This window comes from Orcinus orca, chromosome 13 (assembly GCF_937001465.1).
Source record: "Orcinus orca chromosome 13, mOrcOrc1.1, whole genome shotgun sequence".
In the NCBI taxonomy this organism is placed as follows: domain Eukaryota; kingdom Metazoa; phylum Chordata; class Mammalia; order Artiodactyla; family Delphinidae; genus Orcinus; species Orcinus orca.
In genome coordinates, this window is record NC_064571.1 from 496,921 (window position 1) to 516,777 (window position 19,857).

Consider the following 19,857-nt stretch of genomic DNA (forward strand, 5'->3'; position numbering starts at 1 on the left):
AGGCCTGACCACCCGACACGTCTCATTGGCTTTGAATGTGAAAAAGGTGAAACAGCTCATCAACAACTTTTTTATGCAGATTACATGTTGAAATGACAATGTTTCTGGATACTGGGTCTAATAGATTATATCAATAAAATGAATTTCATGTTTTATCTTATTTTTAAATTGTTTTAACTTTCAAAAATGTGACTTATTGGAAGATTATAAGTTACATATGTGGCTTGAATTATGGTTTCATCGGACAGCACGGACTTAGAAATCTGGACTCTCATGGTGGCTTGGTGGCTCACCTGATGTCTAGCTGGTGGCAGCTGAGGCAAGCTGCCTGGACTCGGATTTCGTTCTGAAATCAGCCCCACTTCCTTCGCTGTTAAAGAAGAGCTGAAATGCCGTCCACACCCACTAGGAGGCTGGCCGCCTCCTCTGGCTGCTGCCCCGTGGCCGAGCGGGTTGTGCACTGCACGAGGACAGCACGTCGAGGGAGAAGGCCCTGCTCACGCAGCACGTGAGTAGATCCGTGGATTTGTTCTTAGAGATCCTGGCACTTGGCAGAAGGTGTCTAGGCCCAGCAAAGTGAGTAGTTTACAATGACTTTGCAACAGGAGGAACGAAGCATCTCGAGGGGGCGCTTTTTCTCATGTGTGAGAAAACTAGCTGGGCTCCGGTCATCCCTCCCCGAACTGCGGCCACTGGAGCGCCACCGCTTTGCTGGCTCGGCCTCCCTCTGTGTCACGCGCCTAGTGCCCGCACGCGAGCCTTAATTTACAAAACGGGATAGGCGTCTGGTGCCCAAGAGGGTCAACAACCAGCTGGGCCTGGGCCGCCCAGGGTGGGCCACTTACCCTTTCGCTTCTCCTCTCGTCGGGTCTACCTCCTGCACTGGTGGGGCTGGGTGCCGACCGGCCGCCGGCAGGGCCCGCTCCGGCCTCCCCGTGGAGGTGGACGGCACTGACGTTAGGAGGAGTGACGGCCGAGGCTGCCGACGAGAACGGGATGGCTGGCCGGGGGCTGTGCTGTGGGGACCCGATGGCGGGCAGGCTCTGGGCGCGCAGGGGCGACACTGCGGCGGTGGGCCGGCCCTGCACCTGGGCCGGGTGGGCAGCTGGGAGAGAGGAGCGGAGAGAGCAGGGGGAGGTGAGTCTGCAGCCGGCAGCGTGGGGGCCACGGCCCGCCCTCCCGCCCACACCTCTGCTGAGTCTCCAGCCCCAGCCGCAGCCGCAGGCGGGGCAAGGAGGCCTCTGGGCAGCCGGCCGCCCCCGCCACACCAGGAGCCGGGAGGCGGCGGCCCCTGAGGCTGCCGCAGACGAGGCCCTTCCCAGTTTCTCCGGTCTTTGAACTGGTGTTCTATGCTGTAAGGAACCAGTACGCTCAGGAGGGTTTCAGAACCACCCCGTTCGGCCCTTCGTAGACCTGAAGCCCGTGCAGGAGCCCGGAAGAGGCCCAGGGAGGCCCTGGGCTGCCGGGCTCCGCTGCGCGTGAGAGGACCTCTGTGGACAGCGCCGCCCCGGTCGGCCTCCACCCGCAAGTGGAGCGGCCCAGCCCTCGGCCGCCGCGCCCGCTGCTCCAGCTGGCAGAGTGGGGGCGGTTGTGTGAGGATCCACGGACCGATGGCTCACCGTCTGCCTCCCCACTCCAGCGTAAGCTCCACGGGTGGGACTTTCGTGACTAATGCACTAACGTGTTCCAAACAACTGGAACAGTGCCTGGCATGTAGTACATGCTTAATAAAATTCGTTCGGAATGAACGAGTCTTTGAGAAAGGAGAACCCTGGCTAAAACATCTCTACAGATTTCCCAGAACTGAACGGCTGGAGAAGAAAACAATACTCCATGAGAGAGAGGCATGGCTCACAGCACAGACTGGTGGCAGGGTCGGAATCCACGGCCCTTTGGTACAATTCACCCTCAACTTCACCCGCCCAGCAGGACCCAGACACACGCGGCCGACCCGTCGCCCTGCTGGGCCTGCTGGTCAGCGACGTCAAAGCAGGCGTGGGCTGCTTGAGGACGAGCGTGGACACGCCGTTACTCCCAGTCTCTGCCCCTCCTCTCCTCTCTATCCCATTGTTTCAGTAGCTCTGGAGCCCCCAGATCCCGCTACCCCACATGGGTCCACTCTGCCTCCCAGGACCAAGGTCCAGTGGTGCTTTAAAGAGAGCAGGTGAATGAGTAAGTGACCTACCTTATCGTCCACTCTGTCCTTGCCTTACTCTCAGGCTATCACTTCCCACTTCATGGATGGAACGAACGCTGGAGACTCCCCCAGCGTCAGGGCAACCTCTGTCCAGACCCAGCCCCTCAGCCTCCAGGGTGCAGGGTCCCACGGGGCGACCCTTCACCCTCACTGACACCTCCTGCACCCCGTCTCTCCTGTCCTCGACTCCGCCCCTCCTATAACTGGCTAACCCCCTCCTGTCTACCGGCACCTCCTTTCCTGCTGCCTTGACCCCTAGGTGCTCGGAACAGTGTCCACATGGCCCTTCCTTCCTTGTCACTCAACTCTCTGACGGGCCTGTGTTTGGTGTCTGCTTGTCCTCTGAGGCTTCACAGTTACGGCAAGTTCAGGTTTGCATTTGTGGCTGTGATTCCGACTCACACGAGGGCCCATCTTCCGTCTGGGGGACCCCGCCGTGATCATCCTCGAGGATTCTCTCTCCCGGCCTCTACTCTCTGCTTCTGAAAGTCGTGTTAGAAGTCGTCTGAAGCTCGGCGTCCACCCCGTGTATACTTTCTTCTTGCTTCGCCTCTGCTCCATCTCTGGACTAGCTCCTCTGTGGGGCTTCCGGTGTGGCCAAGTCCATCTCAGCTGTGTCCAGTCCAAAGCGTGTGTCCCCCACAGAGGTTTCGTATTCAAATATATGTTTCCTTTCCAAAGTTTCAAGTTGCTTCTGTCCTATCCAGTGGTTTCTGATTCACATCCATCTACCTGCTGTTTTAATTTTCTTCTTCATAATACTATTTTTTCTTCCTTTTGGTGGGATGGACATTATTCCTTCTTTTTCCTCTTGGAGGAGCTGAAATGTGCCGATTTCAAAGCCTTCTTAGGTTCTCCTGCCCGTTCTTCAGGCTGCTGGCCTCTGTGATGCAGGACTTTCCCACGAACTGAGTGCAGGCTCGCCCTGAGCGTTGAGTGTCTCGCTGCCCTGTTTCCTCTCCTTTATCCCCTCCTGCAGTTTTGTTGCTGCTTCTGCCTGGTCTCTGGGACCTCCCCTCAGAACCAGGTGTAATCGGGTGGCTTGAGTCTGGTCCTGCAGGAAAGGTGCAGATCTAGCCCTCAGGCCAGAGCCAGACTCCAACTCCAGGTGGGGCTCCATTCCCTCCCTCATCCCAGGCAGGGGCTCAGTACTGACCACTCCCAGGAGGGGGCTCAGACCTTAGACCAGTGCACCTGGCCTGGATCCCTGACGCCCTCCAGAGGCTGCCTGTCCGTGTTCTCCTGCAGGAGGGGAAAGCTGGCACCACCACCTGCTTCATCCCGGAACCCAGGAGGCCAGCGTATCAACTCTCTTGTGTTCCATTCGTTTACATCCAGAGTATCAAGAACCAACCAACCTCTCTGTGTTCAGAGCAGAGGGGGGTGGGATTTCCACATGAATCACTCTCCCAGGCTTCCAGGAGTCCTCCACTCACTTCTGTCTCCTGAAATACGGTTTCTCACCCCATCGTTCCATCAAATGTATCTGGACAAGATCACTTACGACTCCCCTGTCACCAAACTTAATGGACACTTTTCTGTTTTCAGAAAAAGTATCTATTAATCTAGCCATTTGTCTTCACACCAATATCACACTGATTACTGTGGCTTTTTAATATGTCTTGAAATCAGTGTTAAGCTTTCCAACTTTTTCTTTTCAAGGTTGTTTTGACTATTCTAGGTCCTCTGCATGCCTGTATGAATCTGGGAACCAGATTGTCAATTTCTACCAAAAAGTTGGGTGAGATCTTGATTGGTATTCCATGGAAGCTATAGGTCAGTTTTTGGCGAATAAACACCTTAACAATACTGCTTTCTCACTCCTGAATAAAGTATACTTCTCTACTTATTGAAGACTTCTTTCTTTCTTTACTTTGCAATATTTTGGAGTGTTCATTGTGCTGGTCTTACTCATCTTTTGTCAGATTTATTCCTAAGTAATTTATATTTTTGATGCTATTAAAATTGGTATCATTTTTTAAATGTCAATTTCCAATTATTCATTGCTGGTGTAGAGAAACAAAACTGACTTTTGTATATTGATCTTGTATCCTGTAACCTTGCTGAAACTAATTCACTGTCTCTAAAAAAGTCTTTGTCTGTGTCTGAGTGTGTGTGACTGTGGATTCCTTAAGGTTCTCTATGTACAAGTTCACGTCATCTCAGACACAGATGGTCTTCCTCTTTCCTCTCCCATCTCCACACCTCTTCCTCTGCCTTGACTAACTGCTCTGGCTAGAACTTAACAGCACAATGTTGAATAGAACTGGTAAGAATGGACATCCCTAACTGGACCCTGATCCTGGGGAAAGCTTTCAGTTTTGGGGTTTTTCTTAATTAATTTTATGTATTTTTGGCTGTGTTTGGTCTTCGTTGCTGCACCTGGGCTTCCTCTAGTTGCGGCGAGCTGTGGCTTCTCTTGTTGCAGAGCACAGGCTCTAGGTGCGCGGGCTTCAGTAGTTGTGGCGCATGGGCTTAGTTGCTCTGCGGTGGCATGTGGGATCTTCCCAGACCCGGGCTCAAACCGGTGTCCCCTGCATTGGCAGGTGGATTCTTAATCTCTGTGCCACCAGGGAAGTCCCAGCTTTTAGTTTCTCACCATTAAGTCTGAGGTTAGCTGTGGGTTTTCACAGATACCCTTTATCAGGCTGAGAAGCTCACTTCTCTTTTCTCATTTTCTGAGAGTTTTAATGTGCAGACGTGGACAGCGCAGCAAAAAAACTTGAGTCATTTGACGCACGTCTTTGTTCTGAATCCTACTCTAATTTATGTTGGATTTTGTCAAAATTTTTTTCCACATCTACTGAAATGATCATGTTATGTTCATTTTTGAGTTTGTTAATGCACTGAATTGTATTGACTGTCAAACATTAATCAAGGCTTAAGTTCCTGGGATAAACTCTACTTGATCAGGATGTATTATCCTTTTTACTTATCGCTGTATTTGACTTGCTAAAATTTTGCTGAGAATTTTTACACCTATGTTTTGAGTGATATTGGTCTGTAGTTTTACTTTTTAATGTCTTTGCCTGGTTTTGTTATGAGGGTAATGCTGGCTTCATAGAAAGAGTCAGGAAGCATTCTCTCTTCTTTTCAATTTTCTGGAAGAGTTTCCCTAGAATTGTTATCATTTCTTCCTTAACCAATAGGTATAATTCATCAATACAGCCACTTAGGCCTGCAGTTTTCTTTGTGAAAGGTTTTAAACTAATTCAATTTCTTTAATAAATAGAGGTCTATCCAGGTTTTTTAGTTCACCTTAAGTTATCAATTTGTGTCTTTTAAGAAATATATCCATTCTAATTTGTTAAGTTTATTGGCATAAAGTTTTTTAAAATAATAATCCCTTATCATTCTGTAGAATCTGCAGTGATGTCAGTTTTATTATCCGTGGTATTGATAATTTGTGTATCTCTCTTTATTCTTTATCCAGCTGTCTAGAGGTTTATCAGTTCTTAATCAGTTTGGATCCTGACTCCGTCCATCACCTGTTAGTCAGGCAGCCTCAGGCAGGTCACTTCATACTTCTGAACCTATTTTCTCTTTTGTAAAACAAAGAAAACAGAATCTACCCTGATGGGTTGTTTTCAGTATTTAAGATTGTAGTCTGTGTGCGACGCACACATCTCACTTAGGGGCAACAGCTCAGTATTCACTAATTCAGTGCTCATGGAAACCTTACAGAACACCATAAAACCACAGAGACTGCGAGTAATGGGATCAACTGTGTGGCCTTCTAATTTTAACTGATTTATGGTTTTATATTTAAAGTATTAAAATCTGTTTTCTGTTCACAGCATATGGTTGGGCCTTGTCTTTTTTTTTCGTAACAAGCTCTGAATTCTCCTTGAGGCTATTCAGATGATTCGTATTTAATGTGATTATTTATATGATTAGGTATAAACCTACATTTCACTACAGGTTTTCTATCTGACCCATGTACTTTGTTCCCGTTCCCCTCTTTTTACACCTTCTTTTGGATTAATGGAAGTTTCTGTGGTTCTATTTGATCGCCTCTGTTAGCCTGTTTGCTGAAACTCTTTGCTTTGACGTTTAGTGGTTGCCCGCGTCTCTAGTTTATGGTCACCTACCTACACGTCCTCACGCAGCACACGAGTAGACAAGACTCCCAACAATGTGCAGGGCGCTTCTGGGGCTCCCCTCCCACCCTCTGTGCATCTGCTACCACATACTTCACTTTTATATACATTTTTAATCCCAAACTGCACTATTTCTATTTTTGTTTAAAGTCAGTTTTATTTTAAAGATTTTTAAATAGTAAGGGAAAAATCGGATGCATTTATCCACGTAGTTACCGTTTCTACTGCTCCTCATTCCTTCGTATAGACCCATTGCCAACTGGTGTCACTTCCCTTCTTCCTAAAGAACGCTGTTCAACATTTTTCATAGTGTGGGTCCATTGGTGATGAAATCTTTTAGCTTTACTGTGTCTGAATGATTCTTTATTTTGCTTTCATCTATGAGAGATTTTGTTTGCTTTTTGGCTGCACTGGGTCTTCGTTACAGCACACAGGCTTCTCTAGTTGTGGCACACAGGCTTAGCTGCCCCTCGGCGTGTGGGACCTTAGTTCCCCAACCAGGGATCGAACCCCTGTCCCCTGTATTGGAAGGCAGATTCTTAACCACTGGACCACCAGGGAAGTCCCGCTTTCATTTATGAAAGATACTTTTACTGCTTATAGGATCCTAACTTGACAGATTCATTTCTTTCATGATTTATTTAGTTTCCTACTGTCTTCTCACCTGCAGAATTCCTGACAAGAAATCCACCTTCATCCTTATTTTTTCCTACTTCACATGTATTTTTTTCTCTTGCTACCTTTAAGGTTTTCTTCATCACAGATTGTGAACGGTTTGATGATAATTTGCCTTGGTGTAGTTTTCTCCACGTTCCTTGTGCTTGGGATTCGCCAGCTGTCACTGATCTGTGAGTTTATAGTTTTCATCAAATTCAGAACAACTTTGGTCATTATTTCTTCAAATAATTTTTCTGTCCCACCCTTTTCTCCTTTAGTTTGGGGACTCCAGTTAGAAATATATTTGGCCACTTGAAGTTGCCCCATTGCTCACTGATGCTCTTTTAATTTAAAACAATTCTCTTTTATCTCTGTTTCATTTTTCATGGTTTCTATCACTATACCGTCAAGTTCACTAATATTTTCTTAGCAACGTCTAACCTGCTGTTAATGCCATCCAGGGTATTCTTGATCTCACACGTGTAGTTATTTCTTAAAGTTTGGTTTTGGTCTTTAAAGTATCTTCCATGTTTCTGCTTACCTTTCTGAGCATAGTGAATGCAATTATAACATCTGTGTTAATATCTTTGTCTGCTAATTCAAACGTCTGTGTCAGTTCTGAGTCAGCTTTCATTGACTGGTTGGTTGATCTCGTTGCGGTGGGGCATGTTTTCCTGCTCCTCCCCACGCCCAGTGCTTCTTTACTGCCATCAGACACAGGTGGGACGGGAGCGGTGCTGCCACTACCAGGCAAGATTCCTCTGCACGGACGGCCCGGTGCCCTGGGAGCCGGCTGGCGGGAACAGGCACCTTCCAGCTGCGTATCTGCAGACACTGAGAGTGAGGACCCTTCCTGTCACCGTGCTCCTGGCTCCGTGCGTTCCTCACACACACCTGCCTATTAGTTCTCAGCGTCCTGGTCCAGGGATGCTCTGTACCCGCTGGGCTTTTCTCTCTGTGCAGATCCCTCCCCACTGGGGCTCGGTCACCCAGACCCTCGTCTCCGCACCACCCCTCCAGGGCACCTGCTGGGCACCTTCGCTCCCCTCGCCATGCCAACGCCTGGCCTTCTCTCCAGGCAGTGAGCTGGGATCCTCCTGTTTGTTCTCGTCTATCATGGATCACTGTCCTTAGTTTTCTAGTATCTAGTGTCTCACAAACCACTGTTGTATATATTTGTCTGTTTTTTCAGTTGTTTCTGATGGGAAGGTAAATCCTGACCTCATTACTTTATCTTAGCTGTGAGCAGAAGTCTAGCTTTATCCTTTGGATACAAAAATCTGATCACATCTATTATTTAAAACCCTTCAGGAGCCCTGCTGCCCTCAGGATAAAAGCTGAGGTTCCCTGACACAGGGGAAGAGAGCCATCCAGCGCTGCTCCCTCCTGCACTGGGCCGCTCAGGTCCTCAGGCCCCGGCCCTTGGCTGGCTCCAGCCCCTCCCGCGCTCCACCACTCACCCCTGCACGCTCAGCTCCACCGCTTTAAGACCTAAAGTAAACTTTGCCTCTGCAGAGAACCGTCACCGACACGCAGCTTCTCCTGCCTACCTCCGTCTCAGTCACATCAAATTAGGTCAAGTCACCCCACGTAGAAACCACGGTCTCTCTCCTCTCCCCGCTCCGCCCGCTCATCCCTCTGCTGGACTCCCTTTCTGCTTTGTCGGCCCACATACTTCCTCTCAGTCCTTTAAGAAGCAAGGCAGCATCACCTCTGGAAGACGGTTCACAGGCCCCTCTGCAGCTGCTCCCACTTCCTCCCTGGTCTGAGTGAGGTACCCTCCCACTCCGTGCGCCTTAGTACCTGCCAGGCCTCCACCCCAGTGCTTTTCAAATTCCACTGTAAGCGTGTGTTTCCTCGTCCTCCTCTCTGAGTGGGAGCAGAAACGGGTTTCTGGTTCTTCTCTGTATGTCTGGGCCCCAGCAGAGGCCCCGGGTGCCCAGCTCTCCTCCAGTGCTTTTTGCTGATGAGTGAATGGCCGTACAGGGCTCTTACCCCCCGGTGCCATGGCCAGTGCAATCGGGCCTTTGTTCAACTGCCTGACTTTGGCTCGGGCTGAGAACACTGACGAGGGCCGCTCAGGTGCCTGGGCTGGGGTTTGCAGAAATGGGCAATCACTGCAGTGAGCAATCCACTGCCTGTGCTGTCAGCAGTGCGTTCTGCCCTCCAGATGCAGAGTGAAGTGCAGAGTGCCGTGGGAACTCCGTGGCATTTAATTACTGAAATGATGGGGGGAGCCTCCCGTAGCCTGGCTGTGGCAGCACAAGCATGGGGACAAGCCCTGGGCTGGAACGCGCTGGGGAAGCCGTTAAACCATCCTGCACCTCGCTCTTCCCACACGTAAAAGTAAACAGATGGAAGAGCACGCCTGTCACCCGTGGTGGTTACCATGGTGATCGAGGACAGACACGCAGTGTTGTTCTGCCCTGGCCGTGCCAATTTCTTTTATTCTGCTCTCATTCTGTTCCATAAATGAGACGGGCAGGTCACGTTCTGCTTTGAATTGGGGAGGGTGCTGTAACGGCGGGGCACGGAAAGGCCACTGCAGGGCACCTGGTGCAGAGCCAGGGCAGCCGTGCTGGAGGCCCGCCCCAGCCTCTCGGGGTCACCAGGCACAGGGAAATGCGTGAGGCGGGCTGGGTGAGTGGATGAGAGGCTCACAGGCAGAAGGGAGCTGGCTTGGGACGTGGGCTGCCCAGAACCTGCTTGGGTGCTCCCAGGGCCTAGGAGACCAGCATCTCGGTGCACGTCTCACCAGCCATGGAGCAGCAGTCGGGGAGTTCCCGGGCTCACTTGATCATTAGGCGCTCAGTGGCTGCATCACAGCAAGAGGCTAAAATAAACACCATCAGCTGCTCTAAGCCAGGGCCAGCTAGAAGGTAGCGGCTGGGGCAAGAGGTCTGGCACAGATAATACTCCTGCAGAGACTCCTTTAGGACACAGACAGCTGGCTCTTCCCCAGGGCCCCGGAGGCCAGCTGCAAGAACAGACCTTACTTTTCATTAATTTAAGCAAAACCCACATATGAAGGACTATAGGCATTTACAGGGTCCCTGGGATGGCAGAGTCAGTCTTGGAGGCTCTACACCAGGGAAGTGCCAAGCCCACCCATGAGGCTTCCTTGTCACAGATCCCACTGCTGCTTGGGAACACCACCCAGCACGAGGCTGGACACCAGGCACCAGAAGTAGGCCCTGCACCTACGGACGACTGGGCACTGGGCACAGGAAGTCCACCCTGCACCCACGGACGACCAGGCACTGGGCACAGGAAGTCTACCCTGCACCCACTATGACCGGGCACTGGGCACAGGAAGTCCACCCTGCACCCATGGATGACCAGGAACTGGGCACAGCAAGTCCACCCTGCACCCACGGACGACCAGGCACTGGGCACAGGAAGTCCACCCTGCACCCACGGACGACCAGGAACTGGGCACAGGAAGTCCACCCTGCACCCATGGACGACCAGGCACTGGGCACAGGAAGTCCACCCTGCACGCATGGACGACCAGGCACTGGGCACAGGAAGTCCACCCTGCACGCATGGACGACCAGGCACTGGGCACAGGAAGTCCACCCTGCACGCACGGACGACCAGGCACTGGGCACAGGAAGTCCACCCTGCACCCACGGACGACCAGTCACTGGGCACAGGAAGTCCACCCTGTACCCATGGATGACCAGGCACTGGGCACAGGAAGTCCACCCTGCACCCACGGACGACCAGTCACTGGGCACAGGAGGTCCACCCTGTACCCACGGACGACCAGGCACTGGGCACAGGAAGTCCACCCTGCATCCATGGACGACCAGGCACTGGGCACAGGAAGTCCACCCTGTACCCACTATGACCGGGCACTGGGCACAGGAAGTCCACCCTGCACCCACGGACGACCAGGCACTGGGCACAGGAAGTCCACCCTGTACCCACTATGACCGGGCACTGGGCACAGGAAGTCCACCCTGTACCCACTATGACCGGGCACTGGGCACAGGAAGTCCACCCTGCACCCACGGACGACCAGGCACTGGGCACAGGAAGTCCACCCTGTACCCATGGATGACCAGGTACTGGGCACAGGAAGTCCACCCTGCACCCACGGACGACCAGGCACTGGGCACAGGAAGTCCACCCTGCACCCATGGATGACCAGGTACTGGGCACAGGAAGTCCACCCTGCACCCACTATGACCGGGCACTGGGCACAGGAAGTCCACCCTGCACCCACTATGACCGGGCACTGGGCACAGGAAGTCCACTCTGCACCCACTATGACCCGGCACTGGGCACAGGAAGTCCACCCTGGTCCCCTGAAAAGCTGGGTGTTTCACCACCACCTTCACCCCCAAAAGGGACCCAGAGGCCCCTCAAGTTTTGTCCTCTGAAAGGAAGCCACATTCAGGATGTCTGTCCAGAGTCCAGGCCGGTGGCAGCACCTCACCCGCCAGGCATGGACGAGCAGCACCGCCCCCACCGTGGCGAGGGGGGATTCACACACGGACGGGAGCCCCACATCTGGAGGCCGGTCCAGGTCAGCCAGGGCCACAGTGGACCAGCGCCCACGACACCCCTCAGAGCCACAGGCCAACCTTCCCCCGTAAGCCAGACCCCTCTGGGCGCCTCTAGGTCAGGGGACGGCACCGGCAAACTGCACTAGCAGCCCTGCCCCTCCCAGCTCTTCCATGTGGCCCCTGTGCCCCCTAATAGCTCATTATTTTGTCCCAGTTCTGCAACCCCAGCCCTGGGGCCAGACCACTGTCACCTCTCACCTGGACAGCAGCACCTCGCCAGTCCCCAAGCCAACTCTTCCTCCCCACTGTGCCCAGGGACGTCTGGTAAAGCGTCACCTCTTGTTCAGAAGCCCTGGGGGTTCCCGCGGCCTGGACTAGAGTTTGGCCCTGACCGCTGGTAATGAATCACATTCGCCTTGCTGACTCCGTGCCCTGCACGCTCCAGGGCTGTCCTCTGACAGGACGGTACCGGCGGCTGCGCTGAGCACGCGCCACGCCCGCCGGGGGCACGTCCTCGCACACCATCCCGGTAGGAGGGGCCCCAGCGCAGGACCCCCGCTGCCCCCCAGCACTTCAACCCGCCCTGCTTGCTGCCCTCACTGCACCGCTCCATCTGGAGGACAAGGACACGCTTCTCGCACTTCTGTGCCTTTGTTCCCTCCCCCCTGCCTGGGTGCTACAGGCAGCTCTGCCTAGGACCGACCCCTCACCAGCCTCGTCACAGCGCCCGCACCCCCCCCCCCCGCCACTGGCCCCGCCTCCCTAAGGGCCAGTCCCAGGGCTGAGAGCAGGGCTGGCTCTGAAACGCTGGGCTTCCCGCCAGCGCTCAGCAATGCGTCCCGACAATGGGGGGCGGGGGGCGCCCGGACACCCGCCCCCCTCGTGTCCCTTGGCCGCGACTGGGAGGGACTGTGGCCCCACTGTGCTGAGTGTCGTCTGGGCTTCTCACACCGAGGAGATGCTTTCTGGAGACTCCTAGCGGGCCGTCTCTGGCTGGCCAGAGTCTAGAAAACAGTGTACTTTACTGCTCTAAAGAATTTACATTTATTATCCTTTAAGCCTTACTTTGAAAAGAAGAGAGATGATTTCTGAGAATGAGGCTGGGGTGGGAAAAGGAATTCTGTGTCATTTAAGTGAAATTCAGCGGTACATTCTCCTGTCCTGGGTCCCTTGTCACTACATGGTGACAATGTTACTGGTTCTACGTGTCGGAAAGTTACTGGCCTGGCTCCCAGGAGCATCATGTGAGCCACGCTTAGCAGCTCCTCTTAGCTCACTGCCAAGCTTCCAAGCAAGACGTGCTAACCCCTCTTCATGCCTGCACCATCCACCCCACACTTTCCGTCATCTCACGCTACACTGGGAGCGACCTGGGTTCTCCTGAATTCTGGTCAGTCTGCCTATTGGTGAAGCCGCATGAAGGTGAACAGTCGATGGCCATCACTCCCTCCAGCCTCAAAGCATTTCAGGAAGGGACCCTGTGGATCTGTCTCATTACCAGCTCTGTCCTGGGGGTGCTGCCTAATCGGGAGACCCCCTTAGCACCTGGCATTTGGACGTAGGTGACCCACAGCGGCTGACGAAGGTGCCCAGAGGCGCCAAGGTAACCTCACTGGTCCACCCAGTCCTCTGGCTACATGAAGTGTATAAACGCCTGTGAATTCTCTACTCCCTTCCAGCGGCCAGAACAGGCTAACATGATTAAGTCAACACATCCCCCAAGATCAGCAGAAGTTCATGATTACGACGGGCCCTTCCATGGACTGCTCGAGACCTGGGCCAAAAGGATGCTCACGACTTCTGACCCTGAGACCACCCTCCTCAAATTTTCCAGCAGAATGAGGCCCGTGGGAGCCTGCCACATACCGGGGGGGCCGGCGCTCCGGGCTTGGCTGGCCGCCGGCTGAACTGAGTGCCGCAGACAACTGCTCAGTGCGGGCGAGACGGCCTGGTGCTGGGCCGGAGCCTGGGCCATGGTGAGGGGGAGGGCCGGCCTCAGGGCCGTGGCCGGGCTACTCAGACTCCCACCGCCTGGGTGAAGTGTTGTGGCCATCCCCTTGGCCAGCGGAGACCCTCCGACCGCGTTATTCCGGGGTGGCCCAGCCCCGCCTACAGGAACCCTGAGGAAGTAAACAGAATGAAGTCAGGGGAGGGCACAGATGCAACCACGCCACACAGGCCACGTGGTCCGGGGACAAATCCTGAAGTACCACCAAGAGGACGCCTGCAGGCATGCGATGCCCAGAGCTCAGGCTGGCAGCAGAGCCCCCTGTACAATGGCATGGTCTCTCGATGCGAATATTTAAGAAACAGCAAGAGAACCCTAAGAAACAGAAATGATGCTAATCAGATATTTTGTTCCAGAGCCACTGCCTTGATTTAGTCTAACTAACAGCTGTGTGTCCCCAACACGTGCAGAAGGAATGGGCTTGGACGCATCTGGCAGGCGGCAGGCGGCAGGACCCGTCTCCCTCTGGACACAGCTTCCTGGCTCTGGGGCCTCCAGGAAAGGGTGCAGACAAGCCCTGCGCTCCTGACGGACGCCGGGGAACTTGCGGTTTTGCCCATACTTTCCAGATGAAGCCGGTGTCGACAGCCCAGGAACACAAAGGAGCACAGGACCCCGAGACGGGCTCTGATGGTCTGTTCTGCACGTGCCGGCGCTGAGCCGTGCACCAGCTCTCAGCATGTGGGTCTGGGCTGGGAAGCTCCTGGGGTCCGGTTTCAGGGATCAAATGCCTTCCATTTGTCTAAGAGCTGGGAAAACGTCCCTTCTGTCCCCTCAGGATCTCAGTCGTGAAACCCCAGAGCCACACGTGGGGGAGGGCAGGCACTGCTGCCAGGGTCCGGGGCCATGTGGGAGGGCCCCGGGGAAGCAGAGCCTCTGCGGAGCAGCTGTGGGGAGAAGGGCCTCCTCGTCCAGGGCCATGGGGCCATGGGGCTCACAAATGGTGGGCCTTTCCAGGAGGGACCGTGGGTGGCGTGGCTCCCCTCCCCGCTGCTTCAAAGGTGCGAGTCGGTCCGTCGTCAGTGCAGGTTTGGGCATTGTTCAGTTGTCTTCCTGAAGTCTTGTTCCAAAGAGAGCAGAGGCCCGGGGGCGAGCCTCCAGTGGACCTGCGTGTCCTGGGCTGTGAACCAGGGCTGGGTAATCCAGGGTTCCACCCTGCAGTGGACGCTCCCCTCCATGGAAACATCTGACAACCCTGGGTCATCTCTAGCGAATTTTTTAACTTGCTTTTCCCAGGTTATAATAACTACCAGTAAATTTGTAAAACACAGGAAGTCACAAGGAAGAAGAGAAATTAATCACACATAATGCTCCGCTCAATAATAATGGTTAACTTCTGGGAATATGTAATCTTGCCTTCATGTGTGTGAATGGCATGTGCTTCTCGCACACACACCCGCTGTACTCACACGTGCACACACGCACACGCATTCACACATGCCCACGTGCCCACGAGGTCCCGCCCTGGAATGCCCGCCCCCGTGTGCAGCTGCCACGCGCGGCTCTGCTCCTCATGGGCACACCTCACCTGGAGACGGGCGTCACGTAGTTCCCCGGGAACACGCCCGAGAGCCCCGTCCGCAGCGCTGTGCCCTTGAACCAGCCATCCCGACACTTCTCCAGCACGCGGTACGTGTCGCCCTTGCGCAGCTCCAGCTCGTCGCTCTTCTGGGGCTTGTAGGCATAGAGCGCCAGGTACCTGCGGCAGGAGAGGCAGGCCGGTGAGGGGGCGCAGCTGGGATCAGCTACCAGGAGCGGCGGGCAGGGAAGGGACCAAGCTCCCCTGGTGACCCAGCAGCCACGGCCCCCACGCCCTGCGCTGAGCCGGCCGGCGGAGCGCACGGCGGCCCCACTATTCGCCCGAGGCCCTGGAGGACCTGCCAGACGAGATGGTGGCGCCAGCTCTCTGGGCCCCTGCTTCATGCTCTTCTCTCTGCTTCACGCCTGACACTCTGGGCAAAAGAAAGCCTTCGGGAAAACGGGGCTGAGCTACGCAGCCCCGGGCTGGGATTTCCTTGTTTCATCTCACCTGCTGCTTACTCATCCATCTAAGCTGGAAGAGACTCAGGGGCCCTTTTAAGGAAAAGGCAGCCCAGTTAGGGACTCCTCAGATCTGTGGCTAATTGAAATCCTGCTTTTCTTTTAAGCCTCTTGGAACAATGCAGTGGTGTGAACCCTGGCCCAGGGCTTGGAAGCTGCGCCCTCAGGCACCAGCTGTAAGTGCTCTGCTACCCTGGGGCTTTGTGGACCCGGTGAGTGTGACCTAACGAGAGAGTGGTCTCAGGCAGATACACTGCTCACGCGATCTGGGCAGGAAAAGTGGCGCGGCTTTCACTCCAACAGGGAACCAGATGCATTTAAAGACATTTGTTTTGGCCGCACCACGCAACATGTGGGATCGTAGGTCCCCGACTAGAGATCGAACCCGCGCCCCCTGCAATAGAAGCACGGAGTCTTGACCACTGGACCGACAGGGAAGTCCCAAGCGGCATTTTTAAGAAGCGTCAGTCTCCTGGGCCGCCTACCAGGATGTGCCTGGCGGGCACCCTGCCCCCCACCGCCCCGGGCTGGCTCCTGAAGACAGGAGCTCACCGACCCCCAGAGCACCCTCCTGACCCTGGGGGCCCCTCTTACAAGGTGACGCAGAGATGGGACACAACTCACTGGGGTCAGGCGAGGAGAAGGGAGGCCTCCTGGCTCAGAGGGGCCTTGGGAGGAAGAGGCTAGAACAGGCGGAGAGCCCCGCAGAGCACAGACGTCCCGGCTGTAAAATTCAGTAAAGTGAGATAAACTAAACAAAACCCACGCCACTTGGATGCCCCTGCCCTGCCAGGCGAAGGCCTGGCCTCACCACTACCCTGCTCCCCTGGAGTGAGAGGATGGACTGGGTCTTAGAGACAAATCTGACAAGAGGAAGGACTCGGGCCCTCGGGGAGGGTGAACGAGGCCCCATCGGGAGGACCTCCTTGTCTGGGGTGAAGATTCACGCCAGCCACGTGACACCAGGCGATCAACAAAGAGCTGGTGTCATCCTTCTACTTGCACGTGTGTGCTGCTCGCGGGCCTCTTGGAGGGCGAAGAGGAATCTCTATAAACCAACGTCCCACGAAAACTGCGTTCACACCCAGACTGCCTCACCGCGGGGCAGGATGGCGGAGAGGGTGGGGGGAGGGCCGCTGGGCTGGTCCTGGGGGGCTACGAGCCAATAAGGATGAGGCCTGCTCTCAAGGAACAGAGTGAAACACAGATCTCACTCGTCTGCCTCATTCTGCCCCTCGGTGGTGTGAGAACAGTCTTTCTGATTCTGCTGCCGGTGACCCACAGTGGCCAGGGGGACGCCAAGCTGGGGGACACGTGGGCAAGCGTCATGACTTGGGCAACCTCCCTCGAACCCCTGGTCTGTGGGCTGAAGTCCTGCTGACTGAGGCCCCTCTTCCCAGGCTCCCGTCCCACGGGACTGCAGGGCGGGCGACCTCGAGGAGGGTGTGTGTGGAGAGTGCAGGTTCCCTTCTCCCGTGAGGAGTCCTGGCAGCTTGTCCTTCTGGGGCAGATCTTTTGTCCTCAGCTGGGATCCTGGCAGGTGGCCACCTGCTGCCCTGCGGCTGTGTCCATCTGCTGCTGAGGGAACCCAGGGATCCACCCAGAAGAGGGTGCGTGTGCCTGTCCAGCTGAGGGGACCCAGCAAACTGAGGTGCTCCCGAACACACACGCACACTCCTGCCTCAGGACCTTTGCACCTGCATCCTCCACCTGGGGGCCCCTCTCCCCTCTCATCTGCCCTCCCCCACAGCGTGCTCCCCATGGGGTAGAGGCTTTCGTGTGCTGTTCGTGCTCCACCCCAGGGTCTAGAACAGTGTCTGCACCAGGCAGGTGCGCAATCAACATCTATGGAAAGAATAAAATAGGGACTCTGGTTTTGAGACTAAGATCAAGACTGTTGAAGAAAAAGGGGTGCGTGTGGTTGTGTGTCCATGTGTATGTGTGCATGTAACGCATCCGCGTGTGCGCATGTGTTCATGTATGTGTGCACGTGTTTCTGTGTATGTATGTACTTGTGTGTGTGTGTGCGCGTACATGTGTGTGCACTGGGAACGGTTTCATCCAGCCCCGAGTTCTGCTGGACAAGCTGGGCTATGAGGATAAGTGGGGGAAGCGGGCTCTGAGTTTCCTCATTTGGGGTCCAAGCACACTGCTGGGACCAGAAGGAGGAGGGGTGCCCTGGGAGGTGCTCCCAGGAGGACAAGGAAAGGCAGAGGGGCTGCTCTCCAGAAAGGAAAGGGAAGAAGCGAACAGAAGCAGAGGATGGATGACACAGGTGTGGGTCCACAGGGAGCTAGGTCCAGAGGGAGGTGGGGGGCTGGAGGAACGAGGGGCCCACATGGGAGCTGAAAGGGCGTCTCTTAACAAGGATACCCACCGGCGTGCAGCCCCGGGGGGGTCAGGGTCCCTCCACCAGGGCCTGGCAGGTGGCCTTTTTCTTTGCCCCCACCCACCCTTCCAGCCCCTGGGACTGGGTGACCTCAGGGGCCACCTGCCGTGGAGCTGTGGACACGGGGGCTCCTGCAGGAGGGGGCGCCGTCCCTGCCGGGAGAGGACAGACCCCGGGTGGCGGGCGTGAGGCTCGGGGGTCTCAGCTGCCCAGGGCGGGCCCCCCACCCCCGGCGCAGCGTCCACCAGCACCCACCTCTACGGCGGAGTCAACTCAGGTTTTCAAAGCAAGTGAGTGTCAGAGACCTCGGCAAAGAGCCGACGAGCCGTGTGTGTGTCTGTGATCTGGGGAGCGGCCGTCAGATGACAGAGCAACGTTTCCGGGGACGAGTGATGGTCTCTCAGCATTCTGGGATCCCCGAGCCATTAGGGAACAAGGTCTGTGTTGACTTCTCAGCATCTTCCCATCACACAAGAATGAGCATTCTTCAGACCGTGGGCCTCAAGTCATCTGGATTAAGCCTTTAAATCAGAACAGGCTTCTTTCAAAATCCCACTGGTACTTTAGAGAAACACACCACGGTTCCTGACGAAGTCATAACGGCAGAAAACGGGCAACTGAGGCGAACCTGGCGGAAACCACCAGTCGACTCGACCGGCCTGGACCAACTGCGGGCCCCACCGCGGCCGGAGCGCCAGCCTCCAGGACCACGGGCTCTGCTGAGGCGCGTCCTGAGCGAGTCTGCAGGCAGACTGGATCTATTCTGCATCCCGCCTCCTCACGTGGGACGCCCAGAGTCTAGCAGGGGGAAGTAGGTTTCCTTCCCAGTTTCAGCTGTTTATTTCTTGGAGGCATACTGGTTCTGGTGCCCCTAATACATACTGGTTCTGGTGCCCCTCGGGCACTAACCACGTGGGGGAGAGGGGCTTACTTCCAAGGATGCCTTCAGCCCCGGGGGAACGAGGCGCCCTCCTCCTCCAAGTCATCAGAGTCAGAACTCTGCCCTACCTTGTTGATGGGGAGCTGTTGACGGGCAGCTGCGCCCATGGGGCAGCGTGCAGAGCCCCACCCCACCTCGGGTGCCATGGGCCGAGGCAGGACGAGGGTGCAGCGCAGGAAGCTGGCATTAGTCATGGTCTCACCCAAGCCCCACGTGAGCTCTGAGGCTGGGCTACCCACCCATTTCACAGCTGAGCACACTGAGGCTCAAAAAAGATGGAGAATCTGTGTTTACAAAGCAGCGAGCTGGAGGCAGGTGGTTCCGTGGCCGCAGGGACCTGGCGGGGGTGGGGGGCACTGCGGGAGGCTGGGGAGAGGCCCGGGCAGGAGAGGCCGGGGAGCGGGGGCTCCAGGTGAGGGGCCTGTGCTGAGTGGCACCAGGGCACTAATGCCCTTGCTGTCTTCATCTTTATTTTAAATTCGTTCTCTGAGGAGTAATCCCTCCTCTGGTCTCAATATTTCACGTTCAGCCTCTCAGTGTGCATGGCTGGGGGGTGGAACGTAAACAAATCTGACTTCACCTGGAACACCTCTGCCCCCCACCTCCCCACGGGCGTTCTCCTGCACTAGGGGCCTGCACGCCTGCGTGCAGCTTGCGCTGGGGCGGCGCTGGCCAGGGAACGTGGCATCTGCTTCCCCTGTTGTGACTCAAGAAAACGCCCCGGAGGGACCAGCCGGCTCCCAGCCCGACGCCTGCAGCTCTGCGGTCCCTGCCGTGCGCCGGGTCACTCCGTCCAGGTCCGAGTGCGGCCACAGGGTAGGGTGCATCCTTTGCACCCCTTCCCACCCCACGCCTTCAGCCGCACCCACCAGCACTGTGTGCTGCCATCCTGGGAAAGCTGGAGGATGATCCTTGATCCTCACGGAACCTGGGGCCCCAGCCAGGCCTGGGTGAAATGGGGGAACCAGGCAGCAGCCGCATGGTTCCCGGCGCCCCACCCTCCCTTTCCACT

The 19,857-nt window shown here is 55.6% G+C and overlaps 1 protein-coding gene across 3 annotated transcripts in view; it reads right to left on the reverse strand.

Moving 5' to 3' along the window:
- SH3RF3 (SH3 domain containing ring finger 3) overlaps positions 1 to 19,857 on the reverse strand; it is a 205,346-nt gene that overhangs the window by 34,968 nt on the left and 150,521 nt on the right. For all 3 annotated transcript variants that reach the window (XM_049695843.1, XM_049695842.1, XM_033401643.2), the window contains 3 exons: positions 15,005 to 15,175; positions 13,335 to 13,588; positions 846 to 1,105 (listed from right to left, as the gene is read on the reverse strand). In XM_049695843.1, coding sequence (XP_049551800.1) covers positions 846 to 1,105; positions 13,335 to 13,588; positions 15,005 to 15,175 — 685 coding nt within the window. The remainder of the gene's footprint in view (positions 1 to 845; positions 1,106 to 13,334; positions 13,589 to 15,004; positions 15,176 to 19,857) is intronic.